The sequence below is a fragment of the Varanus komodoensis genome, unplaced genomic scaffold (assembly GCF_004798865.1).
Source record: "Varanus komodoensis strain SLA01 unplaced genomic scaffold, ASM479886v1 scaffold4, whole genome shotgun sequence".
Taxonomy (NCBI): domain Eukaryota; kingdom Metazoa; phylum Chordata; class Lepidosauria; order Squamata; family Varanidae; genus Varanus; species Varanus komodoensis.
This window is the reverse complement of record NW_025335941.1, coordinates 51,418,321-51,444,102: the sequence shown is the minus strand read 5'-3', so window position 1 is coordinate 51,444,102 and position 25,782 is coordinate 51,418,321. Positions and strand designations below refer to the sequence as shown.

The 25,782-nt window shown below is 41.6% G+C and overlaps 1 protein-coding gene across 3 annotated transcripts in view; it reads left to right on the top strand.

The window, feature by feature from the left end:
- Positions 1-25,782, top strand: part of GRIA4 (glutamate ionotropic receptor AMPA type subunit 4) — a 276,464-nt gene that overhangs the window by 154,320 nt on the left and 96,362 nt on the right. For all 3 annotated transcript variants that reach the window (XM_044442477.1, XM_044442476.1, XM_044442478.1), the window contains exon 4: positions 18,911-19,095. In XM_044442477.1, the coding sequence (XP_044298412.1) occupies positions 18,911-19,095 (185 nt within the window). The remainder of the gene's footprint in view (positions 1-18,910; positions 19,096-25,782) is intronic.

Sequence of the window (25,782 nt, the reverse complement as noted above, 5' to 3'; positions counted from 1 at the left end):
CCTCCTCCAAGTCCCCACCCTCCTGATTTCTTTCATGGAGGGTTGCCGGGGAAGGGCCTCTCCCGCAGATCTCAAGGGGCAGGCGGGCATATCTGGATGTAAGCGCTCCTTCAGGTAACCAGGACCCAAGCCGTTTAGGGCTTTATAGGTCATTACCAACACCTTGAATTGGGCCCGGACTTCAATGGGAAGCCAGTGAAGCTGACGGAGAACTGGAGTCATGTGAACATAACGCCCAGTCTAACCTCCCGGCAGCATTGCTCTCAGCTTCTCTGACACCCTCCAAGCCCTTCACCACATTAAGGTTTGAATCCCAGAAGCAGGATTGTTCCATTTTTCCTCTCTTCAAAGTCACATTTTCTATTGTTTCCCTCCTTTTTCTTAAGTTCATGATGTGTTGTTTTATATTGTTTTAATAATTGAGGTTTTACATTGTATTAAGAATAAAGTATCTGTTCTGGTGGTGGGAGGCTGAAAATTTCCTATTTCCCTGTAATGCAGGTCTCTGAAACATAAAGGTCATAGGCTTTGCCCACCAAATAACTACTTTGGTGACTGTTCCTATCATTTTGTTAGGATCACCTGTATCCCACCCAAGATGGTTAGGAGTGGAACGGGTGAATTTCTGAATCATGTGTGAAGGTCCTCTTTTCTTACTATCTAGAAGTGAACGGTAGAACTGGTGGCAGTTTCTCCAGCTTATTTCAGACAGACAGCTGTGCTAGATGGTTGGTTTGCATCCAGAGTTTCTTCTGTGTGTTATTTTCTGGGAGAGAGAAAATCTCCCTCTTGAATTCAGCGAGAAGACGTTGAAGTGACAAGACAGGACAGAAGAGATGAGAAACACAACCAATAATAGAGAAGGTTGTTGGAAAAATCTGTAGGATGGGGAAAGGGAGAAAGGGAGAATAATGGAAGTGGGGTGCAGAGAAAGAAAATACAAGTATAGTGAGATGGAGACAGGAAAGACAAGTGTAACCATTTTTCAGATTTGTTATCTGGACTGATCAGTTATTTTGCAAAGTAAAACAATTATTCAAGAAGCCTGAAAAAGAAAGACATCAGACTGCAAAAGGCTCCAAACTGTCCGATACAACTGAGCAAATTGACAACAAAATGACAGATGAGATTCACTGTAAGTTAATTTTTAGCGATAAGCTATGGAGCAATCAGTCAGTTTACATACAGAATGCTAGTTTTGCATATACACTGATGGGGTCTGAATCCTTGGGAATCCTATGTTGGACTATGCTTGTGACCCGCTTAAAATGTCAGTGTTCATATTAGGAAATATTTAGAAAGGAGATTTAAAATGGAAGAGTTAGCACCACGATGCCATTACACATCATCTTATGCTATACCTTATTTGAGCTATTCTTATTACTTTGTCTCACACAGGATGTTACAGGACTGAAAAAGAGCAACAAAATTATCTAAAGGTTGGAGCCCCTTCATAAAGAGAAAGGCTAAACTAAACATTTTCAGGAAAGGAGATTTATGCAAATATGTATTTCCTGCAGGGAATGGATAAAAAGTGTTCCTCTTTTTGCAAAGAATGGGATTAGAAGTGGAATTTGAGGTCACTTAATGAAACTGATTGGCAGGAGGTTCAGGATATATTTTACCCCACAGTGAATAATGAGAATCTTTTAAAAGTTGCAGTCTGAAGATGTGGCAACATCAACCAGTTTAATTAGGTTGGAATGGGGATTAGGAAAAAAATGGTCTATCAGTTGTTCAAAGATAGGCTTGAAATGCACATGGTAGGCATGTCATGAGTGGAGCCAGCTAGAGCCTGGGGTCAAACTAGATGTCCTGGGAGGACCCTTCTGACTCACTCTGTTTCTATGTTTCTATGATAGTTGGAAATGATAGTTAAATGCAGCCTGATTTTTATTTTCAGGATACCACTGACTCCCACATGGTGGGAACGAAGTGCAATATGTTGCTTTCCTGTCCTCTTGTAGGTTTGATTGGCTAATACTGAAATCAAGGCTGTCACAAAGAGGAAGGTCAAAAGTGCTGATCACTGACACCAGGCTTAGGGCACGGAATAATGAAGTCAAGTTGCAAAAATCTAGGTTCAAGCTAGGAATCAGGAAAAGCTTCCTCACTGTCAGAGCAATATGAGAGAGGAACCAGTTGCCTAGGGAGGTCATGGATTCTCCCACACTGAAGACATTCAGAAAGAAAAGGGACAGCCATCTGAGTGGGATGGTGTAAGTTGGTGTCCTGCAACAGCAGTGGGTTGGACCCAATGGCCTTCATGGGCTCTTCCAACTCTACTGTTCCAGATTCTATGATTCTGTGATTCAACTCTTGATGGACCTTTAGTCTGATCTACCAGGGATCCACTAATATTCTTCACATGAATTTAACGCACCAACATATCAGTGGCACATATGTCTTAACACACATCTTTAAGAGAGGTGTTGAGCCATGGATCGGTGATGTATGCGAACACTGAACAAACAGGTCAGTGTGATGCCAAAACAGACATGTCCAGCCCCAGACTAGAGAAACACACACACAGCAGTAGGCTGATGGCACACTACAGTGTGTGTAACTGCACCGGCTTTGCCATGCAACATGGCATGGGGTGATGGTGAGGACAATCAGTGTGCGAGGCAGACCAAATGGACTATGTGTTCTTGGAGTTTCGACACTAGAGGAAATAACTGAGCAGAGCAACTCGGGGCCAGAGAGGTCGAAAATTCTGTGCTGACTATCACGTGTTCTGAAGCAATACCCCAATATTTGGCTGCAGCTTTCTAGCATGGAACAGTTGGAAAGCATTCAGGGGAAACTGGAAGGAAAAATGATGTGAGGCTAGGAAATAATGGCTTACAAAGGAAGCCCCAGGAGCTTAGTCTACTTAACCTATCAAAGATCAAAGAAATCAAAAGTCTTAGTGTATTATATTTTAATTGATGTTTTGTGAGCTGCCCCGAGGCTTCGGCGAATGGGGCGGCATAGAAATTTTCTAAACAAACAAACAAATAAATAAATAAATAAAATAAGTGATCATTATCTATGATTTTGTAGACAGACAAAAGTTGCTTGTCACTTCAAGTTTTTCTTCTTCCTGTGTTATAAATCTTCAGTAGCTAGCAATATTCTGACTGTCAAACTGAGTTTGGTATGTTACATTGACACTTTCCTTAGCAATTGGAAAATGTTACAAAATATCAAACTAGTTAAAGGTGATGGACCTTAGATTAATAGGCTCTTAGATAAACCCTTGCCATTTTCATTCTCCTTGTGGAATTTGCAACAGTGGTTATGCTGTTGCTGATTTGAAACTCACAGGCTTAAGTTCAGCTCTTGTCTTCAAGCACCTGTGCCTGGGAGATGTCATAACCCAGCCCATGGAGTGCCAGATTTTTGTGGAAACAAGAAGCAGCAGGCCAGTTCCCTGTAGAAGGACCCCCTTCATTAAGCAGCACAGAGTCTGGATTCTTTGTCTCATGCAAATTGTTGTTAGATGTGGATTCTGAGTTAAGTCCCTTGCTTCTTCAATAACCTGCTAAGGGTCATAAAATGAAGCATTGGTGAAGGGGTGCCCATTTAGCAGAACAAAAGGTTTCTGCCCTCGCACTCCACTGGCACTGTGAAAGACAAGCCCTCTGCTATGTATGCAGACGTCTCTTCTCCCAGTTCTTTGGACAGAGGATGAAGTTGTCAGAGAGGGTCAAAATGAGCATGGCAGTGCAAGAAATATATTTGCCTTCATAGGATTAAATTGTTGATTTAAAATGGGAATCACAACAGCAAAACTTTTGCTGAACGAAGAACTGGCTAGAGGTATTCCCAAATGTTTTTGGACAACACTTGCAGTGTCTCAGGTCTTTGGAGATTCATTGGTGACGAGGTGTTCATGCAGTAGATACTTCCTGATACTCTGTCAAAGGCGTTTGGTTTTGAGCTCGCATAAATACATTAGAACTGGGTTCAGTTCTCATTACACTTCAAGATACAAAACAGGGGACTGTAGAAAGACTAGGACTGGGACCTGGCTCTTACCACGATGCGACAGTTTCTCCACAGAGCTGAGCAGAAGCCAGGGAGAAAGACCAGAAACCACTGTTTGGCACAGAGGATGGGATTGGACGCCCTCCTGCATCTTAGGAACAAGATGGCCAGAGACAGGCGCACCCTTTGCCACCCTAACTGCACTCAGAAGGGACTCATTTCTCCCACAGCTAAAATCAAGAAAATTAAAAATTATGACACTCTAACCCCCATCCTGGTTTTCCAGTTTTAAATGGGTCCTCCCCAGCTCATCATATAAAAGTGGATTATATGTGTTATTAGGATGTTAGAAAATGCCTAGGCATAAAATTATGTTTGATGATATATTTAAAATAGAACTAGAATGCATAATGATAATGTGTGTGCTTTAAAATGCAGTAAAATGTAGTACTTTTCAATTTCATAAAAAGTGGCAAAATATATCTCTTTCAAAGCTGAAGGAAATCATTTCCTGCCCTTCAGTTATCTGGTCAATATGAAGTAAGGAGAGGTTGAATGTTGCTTTTGTCAACAGCCGGGTAGGTAGAACTGAAACAAAATCAATACGTATTTATTTTAGTGCTTAATTGGGGAATGACAGAAAAAATGGAATTGCTTTTCTTCATTGTGCAATGGTATTTGTAATGTAAGTGCAAGGAGAAAGCAGGGGAAGGCCCAAGAGTGCAAGAAAGCAAAAAGAAATCACCCAGTGAACAATTCGATCAATTCCTTGAGGAAGAGAAATACTGCTTGAATAACTCAGCATCTGTACACAATATTGGGAGAGTCAAAGTGCTTTTCTCTCATTTGTGTAATTACACTTTAACATTTTCCTTTTAATAGCCAGAATTATGATTCGCATTCAAATATTTTTCAAAAGCCATTTTACTTTTTAAACTTTTAAAAACCTCTACATGATTTTTTCCTGAATGTTTCCCATTTTAATTTTGGCTTGTAAAGGGAGAAATATGGCATTTTCAGGCTCTTAGTTATCACCAGAAAAGTTGTTATTTCTTTTGTCTCCCTGTTTTCCTTTACTCTTGTTTTCATGTCTAACAATACAGTACAATATTTAATTACTTTTCTTTTTAGAGATATAAATAAAAATGGGCTATGCTGTGAATGTTGTTTTCTCATAGCTTTTGTTTTCTGTCCACTAAACTGGTGGAACATCTGTATTAGGAAAAACCTCTCCCTGTGAAGCTCAAAAGGGCTTCTGAACTCTAACCCCAGTTGTGAGTTAGTGGGCTGGTAGCATGTGTGTTTGCATGTTTGTCTATACATTTGAAAACCATTTTTCAACAGTCCATTATTCTTCCATTTGGCAGGCCAAGAAACAGGTCCCATGCATGTATAGGATGCATATAGGAAAAAGTTTAGGTATGACTGAAGTTATCTGAGGCGTGTATCTGATTAGATCTTGTTACATGCTTGCATACAAGTGGAAGGTCTTCCGCCCCAAAGGTGACTTTAAATGAAGGAATTGAATAACCGATTGTCCTTCATTTGGAAACCATGAGCAAAACCAGCCTTCCGCACCTGAAACTGGGACTCTTGATTGGGATGCAAAAGGGGAAACCATGTTGATTGAACTCCACAGAACCTGAAGTGTACAAGCCTTTTTGCATGGCATGAGGATTATAGATGCTAGCCAAGCATCCTCATTTCAGTGGGGAAGTTTCCTTCAGAATGATCCCATAGTTCTGCCAAGGTTCTGCTTACCTCCTGGATCGGGGGATGAATAGGGCTATCCATGCAGTTGCTCCTGCATGTCCGCAGCCATTCACAGAGTTCCTTGGTATCTTAAGGAGGCACAAATGATACAGTGGCATTGATATTAGTGCGCAGAAGTTGGAAGATGCAAAATGAATATTACCAAAGACAGATTACAGTCCATTTTAGGGCTATTCTGGGGCTGAGCTCATGGTGACATTTCTACACCAATATTGCATCTGCATGTTGTTGATCAGTAACTTGTTAGGTACATACCCAGTGGGTCAGCAGCTTCAAAATCCCATTATGATCAATTTGTATTACATTCCACAGATGAAATTGTTCATATTCATTCTGAATTGGATTACACTGTTTTGACAGCATCAGAGGTGGATGTAGCTAAGGCACCATCTGGCCCTGTTGTTATGGATATTGTTCAGCTTGTTTAGCCTGAGGAAGCTGACAGGCTGCTTGGAGGACCAAAGCCTACCGTTCGCTCTTCAGAAACTCCCCTCTCCTGCCTAGTGAAGTCTGCCAGGACAGGGGTTTCAATGTGGATACCAGAAGCAGTCAGTTCCCCATTAAGGGAAGGCGTAATCCTAGGTTCAAATCTACCATTTCTGAGAAATGACTTGTGTCAGAGCTCAGGACCGCGTTGGGAGACACTGATCTATCCCAGTCTGAAAGATCACCTATGTCTGCCTTAAGCCAGCCTGAGCATTGATTTAGTTCCATGATGCTTCTCTCTGGCCTACCAGCAAATGTCATAGGCCAGTGGTATAAGAAGAGAGCTTTCTTGGTGGTAGCTCCACACTTTCAGAACTCTCTCTCTAGGGAGGATGTATGGCTTCATTACTAGTGTCTTAAAAACAACTGAAAACTCCTTTGTTCCAGTCTGCATCTGGTGCATAAAACCACTTGCAGCTGCTGGGAGGTGTGTGTGTGATTGTATTTATGTGTAAGCTGCCTTGTGAGGATTTCTAAAAGGTATGCTGAGAATCTCCATCATCATCACACCTGGCACCTTTTGCCTCCCGCGCACGTGAGCTGCAGCCCTTTCCAGAGCCTACAAGCAATGCATTATGAAGCAAACTTTCTCTGACCTACACACAGAATGATAAACGTTTTTTCACTGCTTGTCCTCAGAAGCAGGCAGTTCATTCATCCTAAACCATTTTTCTTTTCCTTTTTTTCCTGAACAAAGTAAACTGCTTTGATCCAGTAGTTTCAGATCAAAATCCAAACATAATGAAGTAGAAAGGATTATTCTGTCTGAGGAGAATAAATAGCGGAGCATCTGGGAAGCAGTGGAAGTGGATGTCTTTGCTGTCCTGCCTGTGTCCTTGGGGTCCTCTCAGATGTCTACCAAGCGTTGTCACTCTCTAGTCCGATGGCTCACCTTCCCTGTGTGATTCTCACGACTGTCAAAAGCCTCTGAAATGTAAAGAAAGGGGGGATTGTGCTGCTGTACATCTGCAGCCCACACAAAAACTGACATTGTTGGAGGCTTTCATCACAATTGCAGCAACAAAGAGGCCAGAGTGGGGCTTTCAAAAAAAAAATTACACAGCATAGGAGAAGTCTGTGCTCTTATCTTCTTATTGCACAAATGGTGGAGTAAAAGGGAACTAACTTGATGTCGAATTCTTTGGATTGTTAAATCGCCATAGACAATCTCTGCAGTACCTCTGTGACTTTAGGTTTCTCAGCAGTCCAGAAAAACATTTAGGGATTGTGTTTAGCAGAATCTGGAGTTTACCATAGTTGAGCAGAATTGAGATTCTGCTGGGTGGGGAGATTCCAGGGGAGATTTTTTTTTTTTTTTTTTAATGACATGCTAGAGCATGGATCCTCAAACTATGGACCACGGGCTGGCTGGCCATGCTGATTTATCCATCCCTCCTCAGAGCTTTTGGACTTGCTCAGAGAAAACAATCTCCGAGCGAGTCCAAAAGCTCTGAGCCGGCGCAGGCGTACCCAGTGGGAAAATGGCTGCGATCGCGGGCACGATCGCGGGCACGATCGCAGCCACTTTCCCTGCACAACCGCGCCCGTGATCGTGCCCGTTCCCCCCCCCCCCCCCCATTGCGCCCCTCCCCCCCCCCCCGCCCCCAGCATGATCACAGACATTGTAGCTATGTCCCTTGCATATGGACATGCTCTTCTTCACCTTATCTTGGGCTTCTGCTGCAGCCCAAGTGAGCGGATCAAACATTTTTTAATTTTTAAATTATTTTTTAATTTTTTAATTATTTTAAATTAATTTTTAATGTGCAGTGTGCATTGGAATTCATTCATATTTTTTATTTTTATTTATTTATATCCTGCCTTTTTCCTACAAAGGGCTCAAGGCAGCTTACATCATTCACGTCCTCCATCTTATCCCCACAACAACAACCCTGTGAGGTAGGTTGGGCTGAGAGTCTGTGACTGGCCCAAAGTCACCCAGTTGGCTCCATGGCTGAGCGGGGGCTAGAACCCAGATCGTCTGAGTCCCAGTCCCATGCTCTTAACCACTATCCCACACTGGCTCTCCAAATTTTTTTCAAACTATTGTCTCCCCCCACCCTCAACAGTCTGAGGGACAGTGAACTAGCCCCGTTTAAAAAGTTTGAGGACCCCTGTACTAGAATATGCACAGTGCCCCACTCAGTGTGAAGGTGAACTGCATTCACTCTCTGCCTCGCCTCTGAAGGCAGCAACACCTGGAATAAGCCCTCTGATTCATAATTTCGAGTGCAAGAAACAGTACTTGCTTGCTCTCGCTGTCTTTCTCTCTGTGTGTGTGTGTGTGTGTGTGTGTGAGAGAGAGAGAGAGAGAGAGAGAGAGAATGCTTTGCTTTTTGTTATGCAAATCCTAAATTCAAGTATATTCAAACTATTAATTGCAATAAAAGCACTAGTTCAGTCCACTTTACAATTTTCTAAGGTGGTCATACTGTATTTTACCAAGGAAGTACAGGTGGTTAGTACCTTAAATAGATATCATGGGAAAGTATTCAAATGATTATGCATATAATAGGCAATCCATAATGACCATGTAGATTATATAAAGCCAAAACATAGTAGGCTATTTCCAGCACAATTAGGCTGTCATTTCTGGCACTTTATAGCTAAGTCCTGATGAAGCACTAAAAAAGAAATAATGGAACCAAAAAAGGCAGATGCCCATATGCAGTGGGGGTCTAGAGGAATAGATGCTTGAGATGAGAGTTATTGCAATTCTAATTATAACATAGGACATGGATTACTAAAATCATTTGATGGAGTCTGCCAGCACTAGCTTGCAAGAACAATATCAATGTCTTAGGCCGCAAACTTCTTTGCCTGTTAAAAGTTCAGTGGTACGACACTGTGCAAGCAAGCATTTCTTTTTGCATGTGTTTTAATCATCAGATGCCAGTACATTGGTTGCATTACTGCATGCAACATAAATTCATGCTCTAAGGCCAAGCCTTCTGCAGCTCAACACCTTGCAATTGGTTTGTATGTCAGATTCCATGAACTCCAGCTAGCATGGTCAATGGTCAGGGATAATGGGAGTAGTAGTACAGAACTTCTGGAGGACACCAGATTGTGGAAGGCTGCAGATTGCATGGGGAGAGAAGACACTCTGTTGTAATGTTGTGAGCTTGTGCTTAGTGGCTAAGAGGGGGAGAGATGAGCTAAACCAGAAGATCCTCACTTTAAATGCTCCCCTACTTATGAACTTACATGGTAGCATCCTGTAAGGCACTGTCCCTTGGGTTCAGCTTCTCTCATAACATTTATATCACGGGCATGATAATACTGATCATAAATACTGATAAATATTGCTAATACTGATCTGTCTTCCTGAATGGTGGCAAAGATAACAGAGAAATGGTTTGCTCTAATTAGCTTGACACGTGGTATTCAACAGTGTTTTATTGTTTTTAGTTTTGCAAATCTTTGGAGCCTGTGTGTAGGAAGGACGTACTAGTGAAAGGAAGGCTTCAGTTCACAGTAGCAAGTTTTTTTTTAAAAAAATCTCATATCCATCCTTCTTCCTAAGACCACAATCTTATCTGGAAGCCATAGCCTCTAACCTGGGAGCAATTCATCAAGATATTTCCTTCTTGCTTGCTGTAATTACTTGGAGCCACACTTAGAACAACTGGCATAAACAGACAAGCCACTTCTGAGAATGGAGCTAGCACATCGCCAGCAAGTCAAGCAGCCATGGATCTTTTTCCTCTCCATGAAGCCATGGAGAGCCGCCTCCTCCTCCCAGGGACCCGATATAGAATGTGGACCCCATGCTGACATTGGCACTGGGGGAAAAGCTCCCACTGAAGGGAATGTGAACTTTTTCCCAATCCACATTGCCAGGGCTCTGATCCAGATCAGAACCACCACAGTGAGCAAAGTGTTATAGACTCCCCCACTGCAGAGTGTTGAGTCCCCATACTGGTGATGGAGGAATGAAAGAATTGGCTCTCAAGGGAAAACCACATGATTAACAGCACACATCATCTGGCTGTAAACGAATAGCCCTCACTAATTAACATGTAGATTTGGAAGCTCTCTTGTGGCTGCCCTAATAGGGCTACCTCTGTCCTAACACAAATGCACAACATCACATAACACAAGAAGGGCTACACTGGGCCAGACAAAAGAGCTGTGTATTCCAGCATCCTGCCTCTCATGATTGGGCATCAGAAGTCGAGATTCCAGGCCTCAATTAGAAAAAGAGCCTAGCTGATTCTCTGACCTCCGCAGTATCATGGAATCTAAGTAAATCTCTGCTAAGAAAGAGGGTTACAGAAATGTTGGCAAAGTTGCTATCAAAGGTGAACTCAAAGTTGACATTATCAGTGAACCATGAACATATATAAAATCCTGATGCACTGCTAACTAGGAAGCTATATATGGAAGTGAATAGGAAATGAGGCTAAGAATATATCATCTGGAAAAGGATCTGGACATGATTTGAAAAGAAAATTACAGATGAGCATAATGAAAAGGGGGGCTGAATAACTGTTCTGTAATTACCAAAAATAAAAAAAAATCCTCCATTCTTTCCCAGAGGAAAAAAAGAAAACTGACTTCTGGTTAAAATTCACTTTGCCTACTGAAATATTTCTACCTATTATATCAAGGACTTTGCACTTGGAAAGTGATTTGAAGTCCTAACCTGTTATCTAATCCATGTATGTAACCTGATATGAGATGCAGGTTCTTGTAATCATTTTAAGCTGTAAAATATTTGCATTCTTGGGAGCCAGTGAATAGGATTAAATGTCACAAACATAAGGCTTAGCCCTTTTGCTTATTCAAGCCACAAGAGGTTGATGCAAAGCTTTCCTGGCCAAAACCTGAGGCTGGAACTAACATTCCTTCCTTTACAAAAAGCTAGCAAGAAGATTGAAGAAGGACAGGTAGTGTGATGCCATGCCTTTGTATTAGTAAAGCTTCGACTAGCAAAGAGCAAGTAATTTTATTTTGGCAGTACCACATACTGGCTCTGGTGTGTGGTTTATTTATATATTACATATCTGTACCGTCTAACAGCCAGACCTCCAGCCTAACAGGGAAAGGAGAATATAAGACTAATTCTCAGCCCAACCTACCTCACAGGGTTGTTATTGTGGGGATAAGATTGGAAGCAGGAAGAGGAGAATGATGTAAGTCACTCTGAATTGTTTAAAAAAGAAAAGGCAGGATATAAATCTAATAAATAAATAGGACAATTCTGAGGAGACTGAAGAGGCTGTGCTGACTTATAGGCCTTGGTCTAGCCAAAGCACCCTACTTTAGCTTTGAGGATGCTTATGAAGTCACAAAACCACCTGTGTGGATGATACACAGTTTATTGTATGCAGTGATGAAATGTGGTGGTGGTGGTGGTTGTTGTTAGTCGCGAAGTCGTGTCTGACCCATCGCGACCCCATGGACAACATTCCTCCAGGCTCTCCTGTCCTCCACCATCTCCCGGAGTCCACCCAAGCTCACACCAACTGCTTCAGTGACTCCATCCAGCCACCTCATCCTCTGCCGTCCCCTTCTTCTTTTGCCATCTATTGTTCCCAGCATTAGGCTCTTCTCCAGGGAGTCCTTCCTTCTCATTAGGTGGCCAAAGTATTTGAGTTTCATCTTCAGTATCTGGCCTTCTAAAGAGCAGTCAGAGTTGATCTCATCTAGGACTGACCAGTTTGATTGCCTTGCTGTCCAAGGGACCCTCAGGAGTCTCCTCCAGCACCACAATTCAAAGACCTCAATCCTTCGGCGCTCAGCCTTCCTTATGGTCCAGCTTTCACAGCCATACATTGCAACTAGGAAAACCATAGCATAGACTTTACACACTTTTGTTGGCAGGGTGATGTCTATGCTTTCTAGTATGGATTTGCCATAGCTTCCCTCCCCAGGAGCAAGCGTCTTTTAATTTCTTGGTTGCAATCCCCATCTGCGGTGATCTTGAAGCCCAGGAATTGGCTTCAAGCCCTGCGGTGATCTTGAAGCCCAGCCCAGTAAAATCTGTCACTACCTTCATTTCTTCCCCATCTATTTGCCAGGAAGTGAGAGGACTGGATGCCATGATCTTAGTTTTCTTAATGTTGAGTTTCAAGCCAACTTCTGCGCTTTCCTCCTTCACCCACATCAAGAGGCTCTTTAGTTCCTCTTCACTTTTTGCCATGAGAGTGGTATCATCTGCATATCTGAGGTTGCTGATATTTCTCCCAGCAATCTTAATTCCAACTGGTGATTCATCTAGCCCCGCCTTTCTCATGATGTGCTCTGCATATAAGTTAAATAAGCAGGGAGACGGTATACAGCCTTGCCAAACTCCTTTCTCAATTTTGAACCAATCAGTGGTTCTGTGTTCGGTTCTCACTGTTGCTTCTTGACCTGCATATATTTTTCTCAAGAGACAAATAAGATGATCTGGTACTCCCATCTCTTCAAGAACTTGCCACAATTTGTTGTGATCCACACAATCAAAGGCTTTAGCATAGTCAATGAAACAGAAATAGACATTTTTCTGGAACTCCCTAGCTTTCTCTATGATCCAGCGTATGTTGGCAATTTGATCACTAGTTCATCTCCCTCTTTGAAATCCTACCTGTACTTCTGGTAGTTCTTGGTCCACATACTGCAGGAGCCTAGCTTGTAGGATTTTGAGCATCACTTTGCTAGCATGTGAAATGAGTGCAATGGTGTGGTAGTTTGAACATTCTTTGGCATTGCCCTTCTTTGGGATGGGAATGTAAACTGACCTTTTCCAATCCTGCGGCCACTGTTGAGTTTTCCAAATTTGCTGGCATATTGAATGTAGCACTTTTACTGCATCATCTTTTAAGATTTTAAATAGCTCAGCTGGAATACTGTCTCCTCCACTAGCTTTGTTGTTGCTCAGACTTCCCAAGGCCCATTTTACTTCACATTCCACGATGTCTGGCTCAAGATCAGTGACCACCCCATCATTGTTATCAGGGTCATTAAGCTCTTTCTTGTATAGTTCTTCTGTGTAATCTTGCCACCTTTTCTTAATCTCTTCTGCCTCTGTTAGGTCCCTGCCATTTTGGTCCTTTATCATGTCCATCTTTGCATGAAATGTTCCCTTCATATCTCCAATTTTCTTGAAGAGATCGCTGGTCCTCCCTATTCTATTGTTTTCTTCTATTTCTTTGCACTGTTCATTTAAGAAGACATTCTTATCTCTTCTAGCTATTCTCTGGAATTCTGCATTCAATTGGGTGTATCTTTTTCTTTCTCCCTTGCCTTTCACTTCCCTTCTTTCCTCAGCTATTTGTAAAGCTTCCTCAGACAGCCATTTTGTTACAGATAATTAATAAACAAGGAAGAGAAAGCCCACACCTTCCTTTATCTTTGGTGTAGTGGTTCCCTGAATAGACCAGAGGTACATACGGGCCTCCAAGGGTCCTGTGGTGAGTGATATGGCTATTCCTCCTTCCAGGTGGAGAGCCAAACCAGTGCCCCCAGCCATGGATTGCATATGGTTCTTCTTTTGTATTGAAGGATGCATTGAAGCTTCATGGAATGCATACATCTAACATTTTTGGGCTTCCTCTCATTCGAAGCCCTGTCTTGGAAAGCAAGTTTAGCTGAGAGAAAGCCCATGAATGCTTGTAGAACTAAGAATATGCAACCAGGAACCTCCTTCTGTGTCATATGAGGCAGCACAAATATGGAGAACGGAAGAGGGAAGCTGCTGATGCAGCATCCGTGGGGTGCTCAGTTCCTGGCGTGCGCTGCACGGACTCTGGACTCAGTCGCAAGGGGCTTGAGCTCACGGCCTTGCCAAAGCAGACTGAAGTCTGGGGAGCCAAGCCCAGGGAATTCAGAGGATTCCATCTCTGAGGTGGATTTTCACACATCCCTACTTCCACTGTTGCAGAGCCTGGATTCCTTCCTCTTTTTCTGGGATTGAAACTTTTGCGGAAAAAGGAGCTGCTTCCTTTTCACTGCAAAGGCATACCTTGTCTACGAAATCATTGGGGAAGAAAACCACCAGGCCATTTTCTGTGGTGCTTTTTTAACAAGCAGAGGACCATGAGGTCATGATATGCTTTAAGAAAATATTTTTGGGTGTTGGATATTGAGAAAGTTCACTGTACTACCTGTTGAACCTCAATAACCACCTAACCCTTCTTCAGAACATTTTAATTGTTAAATTATTGAATTAATTAGGATTTTAAAACTTTTAGCCGAGTATGCACCGGGGGATTTTTAATGTTTTTTAATTGTTATTATTATTATTGTTATTATTTATGTATGTTTTTATGTATACTTTGTGAGCCGCCCCGAGGCTTTGTTGTGATGGGGGCAGCATAGAAATGTTTTAAATAAATCAATAAATAAACATTACAGAGACCTATTTCCCAGGTCTTAGATGATGATGATGATAATTTCTGTACTGCTCATAGCCAAAGCTCTCTGGGCAGTTTACCACAAAGTATCAAAACAATAGATAATAACATTAAAAAGAATTAAAATTAATCTAAATAGCATAAAGGAACATTAAAGACAATAAAAAGACCCAGCCAAAAATAAATGCATCTGCCTAATTGTGTCAGGTCCCTGAATGACCAGGGAGGCCTTTAAAGGTCTCCACAAAGAGGGTTGTCCTAACCTGGTACTGAAAAGATGGCAAACGTGGCACCAGGTGGGCCACTGTGGGCAGGTTATTCCAAGGATGGCGGGGGGGATGCACCACAGAAAAGGCCTTCCCCTTAGTTGCCACTCTCTGAGCATCTTGAGGGGTTGGTGTCCGTAGGAAGGCCCCAAAGACTTTACGTAGTGTCTGGGTTATGTAACAGAATCTTTGCTTCAGTTCCAGTAATTCAAACCAAATAGAAAAATCAGGTTGTAAATCTAATAATTCCTCTCAGACTGTAGGAGAACATATCACATAACCTGTGTGAAACTTACAACTGTAAGACTTATGGGTGCTGTACACTAAATACCTGGCCCATTTGAAGTTTAATAAACCTGAACCAAATTTGCAGAGATTTAGTTATGTTGAACTTTGGAGCTTTTGGGCTAGGAACTTCCTTGTACATCTGGGATGTTAACTGAATTTCATACATGATTTCACTCAAACACTTTCTCCAAATCAATTGCACTGGCTTCACCAGAGATAGTCCAGGATGAGAAATTTGAGCTGTTCACTCTCGGGACAAAATCTGACCAAATTTAAGCACACTGATAACTTGCAAGGCACATCCTGGAGTGTCCTAGAACGTCATCTGTATTCTATTGAGGATGCATTTTGATCAGACAAATACATAGGAGTGGAAAGGTTAAATAGACACTTCCTACTCCCCTACCAGTCTTCCGCACAATTTTAACTACCTGCATCTGCTTCTACCTAATTAAAAAAATTCTCAGAAGAATGAAACATTGAACTGTGGCTAACATATAGTTTCATCCTTTATGTTTTTTTTTTTTTCCATTGATACGTTTGGCTAATAATGCTGGCTTTCTTGGCTAGAACCCTCTGGGCTTTAGGGTTCAAAGGTTGCCTGGGGCAATTAAGTAAACAAACAAACAAAGGAAACAAAACAAATAAAGTAGGATTGTGGCAAATAATTCTAGGAAGGTTATTGTCATTGCACCCTTTGAACAAAAAGGGCTTTGCAGTTGAAATATGCTAATACTGTAAGTGCTTTCTGTCTAAGAGCAAGAAGAATAGCTTCACAGCCTTTTTATTCATTCATCTCAAACCCCTTTATAAACATTAATTAAAACACGAAACCTCCCTCTAAGCTAGAGACATGTAATCCCTGTTTATTTGTGTGTGGTTTATATTAATAATAATGTGCGTCACAAATGTGTATAATAGTCATAAAGACTAATCCTATGAATATATAAAGATAGCATAAATATGGGTTAAATGTTTTACTCAGACAATGTTTGTTTATTTTTTGTTGATTTCACTTCTGTAGCACTGAATAGCCAAAGCTCTCTGCATGGTTTACAACTTCATTTGAGCATGTGCGTCCTTGTGCATGTTTGCAATTTGGTGAACATCTTCTTTCGTCAACACATTAATTTGTTAATGGGCAGATTTCAGATGGATGCCTGGATGAAGCAGTGGCTGTCTGTGGACAGTATTCTATTTGTAGGGTCTGGGCAAGGGAGGCTGTTACCCACTGATGGGAACACATTTGTAAATCGCTCTGTTGCGGCTGTGTTCTCCATAATCATGAGTGTGGTACTTTTATGCTGTCCCCAGCTTTACCCAATCCTTAGCCATAGATTTCAAACTATGCATCTATGCAAGGTACGCTTTATGATAGTTTTAGCTGACTGGCTCCCAAAACTAAATTGACATATGGTGATGACTCAGGTAAAATGTTTACCTGTAGAAGCTAACATCAAAACTGTACCCATATTGACATGGGATAATGCAGAGTCTGAATAATACCCGAAAAGGCTGGAATCTCATATGGAAGATAATAATGGTGTGTTGTTGCAAAGATCATATCTATATACTGCATAGGATGTACTTTTTACATTTGACTGTGCTATACCAATGTGAAATATTTATTTATTTATTGCTTTGATATCCTGTTGAACAGCCATACATGGCTCGCACTATTATTTATTGTTATTCACACTGACTTGGAAGTAATCCCTATTGAATACAGTGGGACTTCTGAATAAATATATATAGGACTGGGCAGGAAGGGTCCCCATGTGTATTCCAGACACCATTCTCTACTCTGCAGGCACTAATCCAAGGACTGTATCCAGTTGCATCATTCCATTAGCCCCAAGCTCCTGCCTTTCCGGAACACCTCACAGAATCATAGAATAGTAGAGTTGGAAGGGTCCATGAAGGCCATTGGGCCCAACATCCCACTGTTGCAGGACACCAAGTTACACCATCCCACTCAGATGGCTGTCCACTTGTTTCGTCCTGTGCACAGAACCATTCCAGTCCTTACGTTCCACTTATACAAGTGTTTCCCCAAGCCATTGCTCAAGTGCTTTCACAAATCGTCATGGATTCATTATGTCAGGTGCTGTTTGTACCTGCTTGTCTGTTTCTTTAGCAGAACTGCAAGTAGAACAAAAATCCACCAGCAAAATGGCACATTTGGACTTTTTCTACTAGCATGTTATTGGACAAGCTAATATGTTTGAATAATCTGTAGAAAGTTGGCATCACTTAGCAGTAAGAAGGTCTTCACTGATGGGAAGAACATACCCTTGGGTGGTCATCAGTTGATGAGGATATTGTGTCAAGAAAAGAAATGTTCTTACTGAAAAGTCCTCACAGGCAAATTAGCAGATTTTGTTTGCTTTTCGAAAATGCACATGAGAGACCATTCAAGAAAGTGTATATGAAACACAAATTGAGTCTCTCGTTGCTTCCTTTCCTTGGAAGGTAAAATGTGCACAATTTTTGATTACCGCACTTGGATTAATAAATGGTAGTGCCACTGGGAACCCCATAATGTTGCTTGGCAGCAGGCTGAGCCTGTAAACTTGTGTGCAATATGGAGAAACTGGACGTGCCTAACTCTCATTGAAATCATCATAGCCTTTAATGGATGATGGATGCAGTACAGGACCTTGCTCTGGTGCACATCCAGGCACCTTCTTGGTGCAGAGCAAGGTGCCCTTCCTCCTCCTCCTCCTCTTGTAAGCTAGCATATTTATTTATTTATAGCCTTTCTAACGCATCCACCACTAGCGTCTCGGGACGGCTTACAATAAAACAAATGGAATAAAACAAAACACCACAGCATCTGACAATTTGAGATTATAAAACACCAGTTAAAATCAATTAAACATTAAAATGATGGGAAAACAAAACGGTTTTTGCCTGACGCTGTATTCCATAGTCAGGGTGCCACCGCAGAGAAGGCCCTCCTCTGGGTAGTCACCCTTCTAATCTCCTTCAAGGGCCTCTGCCCCAGATCTCAAGGGGTGAGGGGCACATAGGGAATGGGGCTCTCTATCAGGTATCCAGGACCCAAGCCTTTTAGGGCTTTGTAGGTCATCACCAGTACCTTAAATTGGACCTGGACTTCAATTGGCAGCCAGTGTAGACAACAGAGGACCAGTGTTATATGTGATTGCCTGCCAGTCCCCCGTTATCAATGGGCAGCTCTGTTCTGAACCAATTGAAGTATCCAGACCATCTTGAAGAGCAGCCACGTAAAGCACATTGCAATAATCCATAGGGAAGTTACCAGAGCATGAGTCACTGTTGCAAGTCAGTGGGATTGCTCTGAAGTAGGTTCTTCCTGAAACTGGAAACCGTTGGTTCAGAGGAGTTGCTTAATGTGTCAGAGTCCACTTCCAGATTGGCATGCCATGTCCTCGGTATCTCATGCAGGTCACTCATCCTTTGCCGCACCTCCAATCGCATCCATGTTCCGGTGATGCCCAGAACAGTTTCACAAATTACCAGAGGTGCCCACAGCCCAAAAAGATTTCCCTGACCTAATGTCCACAGTGCTAAGGTGTCCCTACATTTCACTGGATTGCTCACTTAATAAACTAAACAGTCTTTAAACAGTTGACAGCAATAATATGCGTACATGACAGGGAGGCAGAGGATGCACCAGTTGGTAATTGCAAATCTTAACTCCTCACCAGCTCCAGGAAGAACTTGATATTGATTGAAGAGTCTTATGATTCCCAAAATGCAAGGACTGTGTCATTAGTGTATTGTGTCCTTTTCTTTCAGGTTACTCAATACTTCAAGCTATTATGGAAACAGCAGGAGAAAAAAGCTGGCAAGTCAGTGCCATATGCGTGGAGAATTTTAATGATGCAAGCTACAGGCAGCTTTTAGAAGATTTGGACCGGAGACAGGAAAAAAAATTCGTAATAGATTGCGAAATAGAGAGGCTTCAGAATCTCTTAGAACAGGTAATATCTGCTTTTATTGTCACTGTAAACACATTAGTATTACTGCAGAAGAGCACTGCCTCTCCAGTGCCTTTCATTTTGCCTTGCCAATAAAGACAGAGAATTTTGTGGTGTTTCCCCCCTCCCCCTCTGCTTTTAATGCATAGTCCAGCATTTAATCGCCGCTGCTGGATCCATTTGCTCATTGATGTGAATTTCCCATCAAGTGACTTTTGAAACCAGTAGGAAAAACAGATGAAGGATGCGAGGGTTGCTCATATTTTAGGACCAAATTGGACGTGATGGTCGAAGACCTGTAGGAATCGACACAAGTGTCCCTGGTGAAATGTAAGAGCAGGATTGCTAGAACAAAAGGGATGCACCAAGGAGGGGTGCCGAACAATCCCCACATCTTTGCGTACCCTCCTGATTGTTCTCCTCCCAAATGCGTTTCTCGAAACCAAGCTCACTTCCAGCACTGAAGCTTGACTGAATAGAATATTACCTGACTGAGTGGCACTTCCCCAGTTATGAACATTTTACTTGACAAATCTTTCATTTATATCCTGTACAGTGCTATTATACTGTATAGTGTGTGATGTATACTCTATATAGTGTATAATTTATACTAACTCCCTCCCTCCCTCCCTCCTTCCCTGCAAACAATTATAAAATTAGTTCATATGCCAGCTAAACTATTTTGGTCAGAGATCTTCTTCTACAGCATGGGTCCTCAAACTACAGCCCATGGGCCGAATCCAGGCCACCATGCCCATTTATCCGGCCCTCCATAGCGGTTTTGGACTCGCTGCACATGTACCCACACGCGCGCGTGCATGGCAAGGCACCGGCTTGCTCGCAAGGAGATCATTTTATATTGTTTATATTTTATATTGTTACTTATTTTATACTGTTACTTCTTTATATTGTTATTTTTTGTATTTTAACTTCATGTTGTGAGCCGCCCCGAGGCTTCAGCGAATGGGGCGGCATAGAAATGTTTTAATAAATAAATAAATAAATTTTGGACTCGCTTGGAGAAAACGATATCTGCACACGCCCCTGCTTCACCACGCATGCGTGCACACTCCCCCAGCCCGTGCCCCCCGCCGACACCTCCTTGGCGGCCTGTGCCCATTGCTGGCACTTTTCAACTGGCCCCCTGTTCAAAAGGTTTGAGGACCCCTGTTCTACACCTTGTCTGTGACAGTTGAAATTAAGCACTGTAAATCCCCCTTGGAAATCCTTCCTTTCCCCTTGGGAAGAGCAGCGTGTTGGCATAAAAGTACTCCAGTGTAGATCTTCCATTCTTGATCGCGTCATTCTGATTTTGAAAATCAATTGATTGTATGGACACATGTATGATATATGTAGTTGCCAATTCAGCTTGTAAAACAATGGAGAGAGTCTGAGTCATGTTAATTTTTATACAGTGCTACTGGGTGTCAAGAATACAACTATACTGCTCTCTAATTTTTTGCAGGCCAAATTGGTTCTTTGTAAATAAAGCATTACAGTAGCATAATTTACTAGTGATTCTATTTCTGAGTTTCTCTTAGGTAGCTTTTTATTTAGACTATTTTTTGTTCTTTACTAAGTCTCCCTCATATACACAAGTGCTCGAACCAATTAATAATAATTTAATCTTTATGTGTAATACTTGCAATATACTGTCGCTATAGAAGAATGCTCCCCGAGCTTCCTGATATTCTCAAAGGTATGCTTGTTGCAAAAAAGAAATAATGAGAGAGGCGACTGTTGCCCTGACTCTTGATTAATGGAAACTATTTTATGGGTTTGGTGTATTGGATATTTCTATATAAGTCTGTGTACCTGCTACAGTGAAAAAATTCCCTTTCCATAATCTGGTATCTTGCAATGGATTTGCACTACCATATTTTTCAACTTGAGTACGGTATGTTTTTAAATGCAATGGGGATGCATATGCAAACAGATCAACAAATGTAGCCAGTGAAAATGCAATTACATGGACCATGCCCTTTCCCTTTAGTTCGGTTGCATGCATGTTTGCCTGGAAGTGAGGTCCACTGTGTGCAGTGGAACTTACTGCCAGTTAGGAATGCCTAGGATTACAGGCATCATCCATGATTCAGGATATGCAGTAAAAGAAGGGAGCACTTCATCTGCCCCCACTGAAATGGCTCGGTCCAACCCTCCCTTCCAGAACTAACACAAAAGGCAGCAACTCACTTTGGCACTGGCTGTCCAGGATGTTTAGACCACGTTGGCTGCTCATCCTTCTCTAGCTTAGAGCTGGTTCCTGGAGGGGAATCTTCCTTTCCATTATACTGAGCCCAGCTGTGTAGAAACTCCTTTCCCCATCCCCAGATAGGGACAGAAGCTGAAGCTCCCATCCTCAGCCTTGCCGGAGAGCAGTGAAACATTGACCAGTATCTCCCTGCATACTGGTTTACACATCCACATTTATCAACTGCCATCATCTGATGTCCTGCAAGCATTTGGGGGTCATCACAGAAAGAGCTTTCATCTCTTGATGCATTGAAAATTGCTGCACTTTGAGTCACCCCACATTCATTTTGCTGGTCAATACACTGTGAATTTAGCATCGAGGAATCCCATGAAGCGCATATATGACTGTAGACAGTCCTTAATGCCTGCTAGGATGAAGCGCGATGTGTCAAGGCACCATCCTGTGCCTGCTTAGACAGACAAAAGGCTCACGAGTCCCGGCATGGCATGCTGAGAGTTGTGAGCCTTTTTTTCTGTCTAAACATCCATAGGTTCATGCACTAATTATACTCAATAAAAACATAAACCTGGCTCAACATGCAGGCCAAATGGCATTGAGAAACCTGTAGAGTAATTCACAAGGTCATAAATCATATGAATCCAATCGTTGTGGACTGCAAAAGTCTGGGTATGCTAAAAAGAAATGGGTTTATGAATCTCATTTTTGTTAAAGATCTGAAAACATACTTTGCAGTACCTCTTGTGAACCGCAGCAAAAGAATGCCATCTAGTGGTGATACAGGTGACTTTTTCCTGATGCTATTTAAAAGAAAGGTATTCACAAGGTATGCTTGACATCTTTAACATTCTTTATTACGTACGTTACAAGGTAGAAGCTGTGACAAAATGTTTTCCTCCGCTTTAGATCCTTTATCACTTCTGAAGACAGTATAATGATATAGAAAATAGTGACATGGCATTTCCAAATTTAGCATAAATGGTTTCTACAGGCATCACAGAGAAAATCTTCCATACTTTTTGTTGCTAGGAACATCTGAATGTATTTTTAGGTACATATGGTATACCTTATAATCAAATCTTGCATAAAACAGAAACACGAACAATTTATATTTAACTTCTGAATTTTATGTTTAACATGTGTAAGCATAAAATAGCTGTTGATTTACATAATATTCTACTGCCAGATTTTTTCATGACAGTAGAATATTTGGGATGCTGAATCCCAAAAGCTATTTAAATACCTGTGTATAAACTCAGTAGATGTACTGAGTAAGAATTATGTGGACTTTTAAAAAACACTAGCTAGGATAAAGCATAATTCACTGACCAAGAAAGACAATCTGAAACCATGGTTTGAAGCTGAGTTGTGAATCTCAGTTTATGTTAATTGTGATTTATCAATATGCTTGAACTTGGTATCCTGGCTTAATCCTTTTTTTTCACCTCCCTAATTTTTTAACCTTCAGAGATACAAAGTAAAAGTGGCTACTGGAACAGCTCATGTAACTAAGAAAATTTTACCTGGCAACCCTACTTTCCTTCTCACTTCCTACAAACAAGCTCTGCTTCTTAAGGCCAGCCAAATAGGGAACCAAGGGGAAGCAGTAGGGAAGAGTGAAGGGACCAAAGGGGTTCTGAGTGCTTTCATCCATAACAATGAAAGATACCATAATCTGTGAGCAGTTTCCAGGCTCAACAAACCATGGCTCCAGCAAACTGTGGCTTGGCATGTGGCCCAAGTCCAGTTATAATTCTGCCCAGGTGTTCCATATTAGTACCCCATTCTGCATCTGGATGAATTCACCTTGTTCAGTGAGTCCAATGAGCACTTCACTGATGCAAGTGCATATCCAGAATCCATGCAACAGCCTTAATAAGTCCCCATTACTGCCTGGGATGTGAAAGCCTGGTATTGATTTCCGAGATAATAATACTGTGCTTTTGTACATTTTGCATTCTGTGGTTAATCCTCCAATATACTTTTGGAACTGTGGATAACAATAATCTATAGGCTTTTAAAAAGATGTATTATTGCCTAATCCATTCAACTTAAAATCAATAAAAGTTTTGTCATTGACTTTATTGGGGTCACAAGTCTGATTACTACAAGAGATACCTCCAAATTGAGACAAGGTTTACATTCTGTAAGGTGTCTTCAAGGCTTTGTTTTCGTATGAAAGATAAAAAAACCTTGTGCTGCTGATGAGAATGCTTTCAAGTATACCTGACCTTTTCTCTAAGCAGCTCAAGGGAGTGTGGATTATTCATTCCCACCAGTTTTATTTCCGTGACCACCCATGAGATAGGTTAGGCCAGAGATGTTGGCTGTCAGAAGCTGTTCTGCTCCCTACTTCTCCTTCCAAGCAGATTAAGACAAGAAGCTTCTTACCACAGTCTTTATGATGTTGAGGCTGGCCAGACAGATTGACTTAGTGATGCAAAAGGAGCATTACAGAAGTCATTAACAGAAGACATCAGTGAAGTTAATAAGCCAGCTAGTTAGGGAAATGGCTCATGCTAAGAAATTGATCCCATGGTGAATCACTTCCTCCCTCCCTAACTAAATGGGGTTTGTTCCACCCTCAGTGTAATTCAAGCTGCTTGTGGGCAAGATGGTAGAAGGACCAGGCGCTACCCAATTGGCTTGCCTTCTTGATCTGATACTCAACAATAGGACTTATTATATTATATCCCTCCATTTCTATCGCTGCCTGTTCAATAATGTCTTCCCCCCCCCCAAAAAAAGAGTAGGGGTCTGTTGGACAACCATGTTTGATTTACCTCTCAGCATCATGGCCTTGGAATTCCAGCTAGGAATGCTGACCCCTTCCAGTTTAGATTCAGACTGTGAGCAACCTACTTTGGAATGCTTTATTTTGGGGGAAGTGGGCCAATTCCAACAATGATTAGCTCAAGGCCATCTAATGAAATTCATAGCTGCGAGGGGGGATTTGAACCCAGGTCTCTCCAGTCCTAGTCCATTATATACATTTTACTCATTTTTGACCATCTCTTTGGATGCAATACTCACTGCAAACCTCAGATCTTGCTGAGTGCTAATAAAAATTAGTCTGATTTAGTGCTCCACAAAGAACTATATTTTCAGCATATTTTGTGATATTTATTTAAAATGTTTGTATCCCGCCCTTTACAGTGTCTTAGGGTGGCGATAGCATAGATAAATAAGACAAAGCATTACAATAATATATAGAATCAAGATTTAAGTGCAAGATATGTCCCTGAAAGATGGTGTTAGCCATCTCATTGATCCTCTATAAGACAACAAGGTTGTAATGTCTCGGTGCATGTGATTACCTCCGATGGTAAATTCACTTGGAAACCAGTTCAGATAAGCAAAAGGACCAAGATCCAATCCCATGCCAAAAAATATATACACAGAGCACCTCAGTTCTCGGGATCTATGAATTCTGATGAAATACCTAGCACCTAAATCAACCATACAGGTCTTTGAGACAAAGAGGATATTGGAAAGACTGCGGTTACTGTTGTGCTGAGCTTTTCGCCAAGCATTTTCTTGCTGCTAAGTATGTTGCAAAAATTAGGTTTGCAGGGGGCCTAAACTGTTTCCCCATGCAATTAGCCTTTCTCGTTGCTTGTCACAATTTGTTTAATGACTACTTCAGTATTATTCCTTTCCCCAACAACGTATTCTTCTTGCAGTCTATGAATTTCTATCCAATCAGGAATCATGTAGATAGTATGATGTTGATCATCAAATTTGGCTGTGTGACAATGACAGTTGTGAACAAAAAAAGCACATATTGCCCTCACTCTGGAGAGCAAATACATGAATACATCACCAAACAAAGCAATTTTGCTGACTCTTCCTCCTTCTCTTCCAGGTGAGCGAAGGAGCATTGATTCAGTACACTTAGGACAGGCTGGCCTGATTCCCTCCCCTGTTTTGTGCCCCTCGCTTTAAAAATTCCTAAAATCTGGGGTCCTTTGAATAGAAACAGCATCCTCACTGCTTGTGCTTGCTTGTCCAGACCTAATGCTGATCATAGCATGAAATACACTGCCTTCCATTTTTCAAAGAATGTTATTCAGTGCACCTGAGAGTGACCATGTGTGTGGCAGCTGTTAGGGAGAGTTAAACTCATTAGGCTTATAACCTCTCAGGGCACTGTGATGCTACAGCAGTTTTGCCGCATTGTGCACACTTTTGCTGTGTTTACAAAGACACATTCTCAGCTGCTCAGCTTTCTTGAAATTATGCTCAGCTGCTTTTGAGTTTTCCAGTTCTTTTGCAGAAACTCACTTTTTTTCCCAGATCTTTTTCAAAGGCTTCTTTCCTTTAAGGATCAAATTGGACTTAATTGTCCTGTGAATCTGTTCCCTTAGTTGATGGTCCTGTGATTCTGGAAAATGGACTTCTTTGTACAGCAAGTCCATAGATAACATGTTAACAGCTATAAATTAATTAACTCCCACTCTTCTGCCTCAATTTATCTA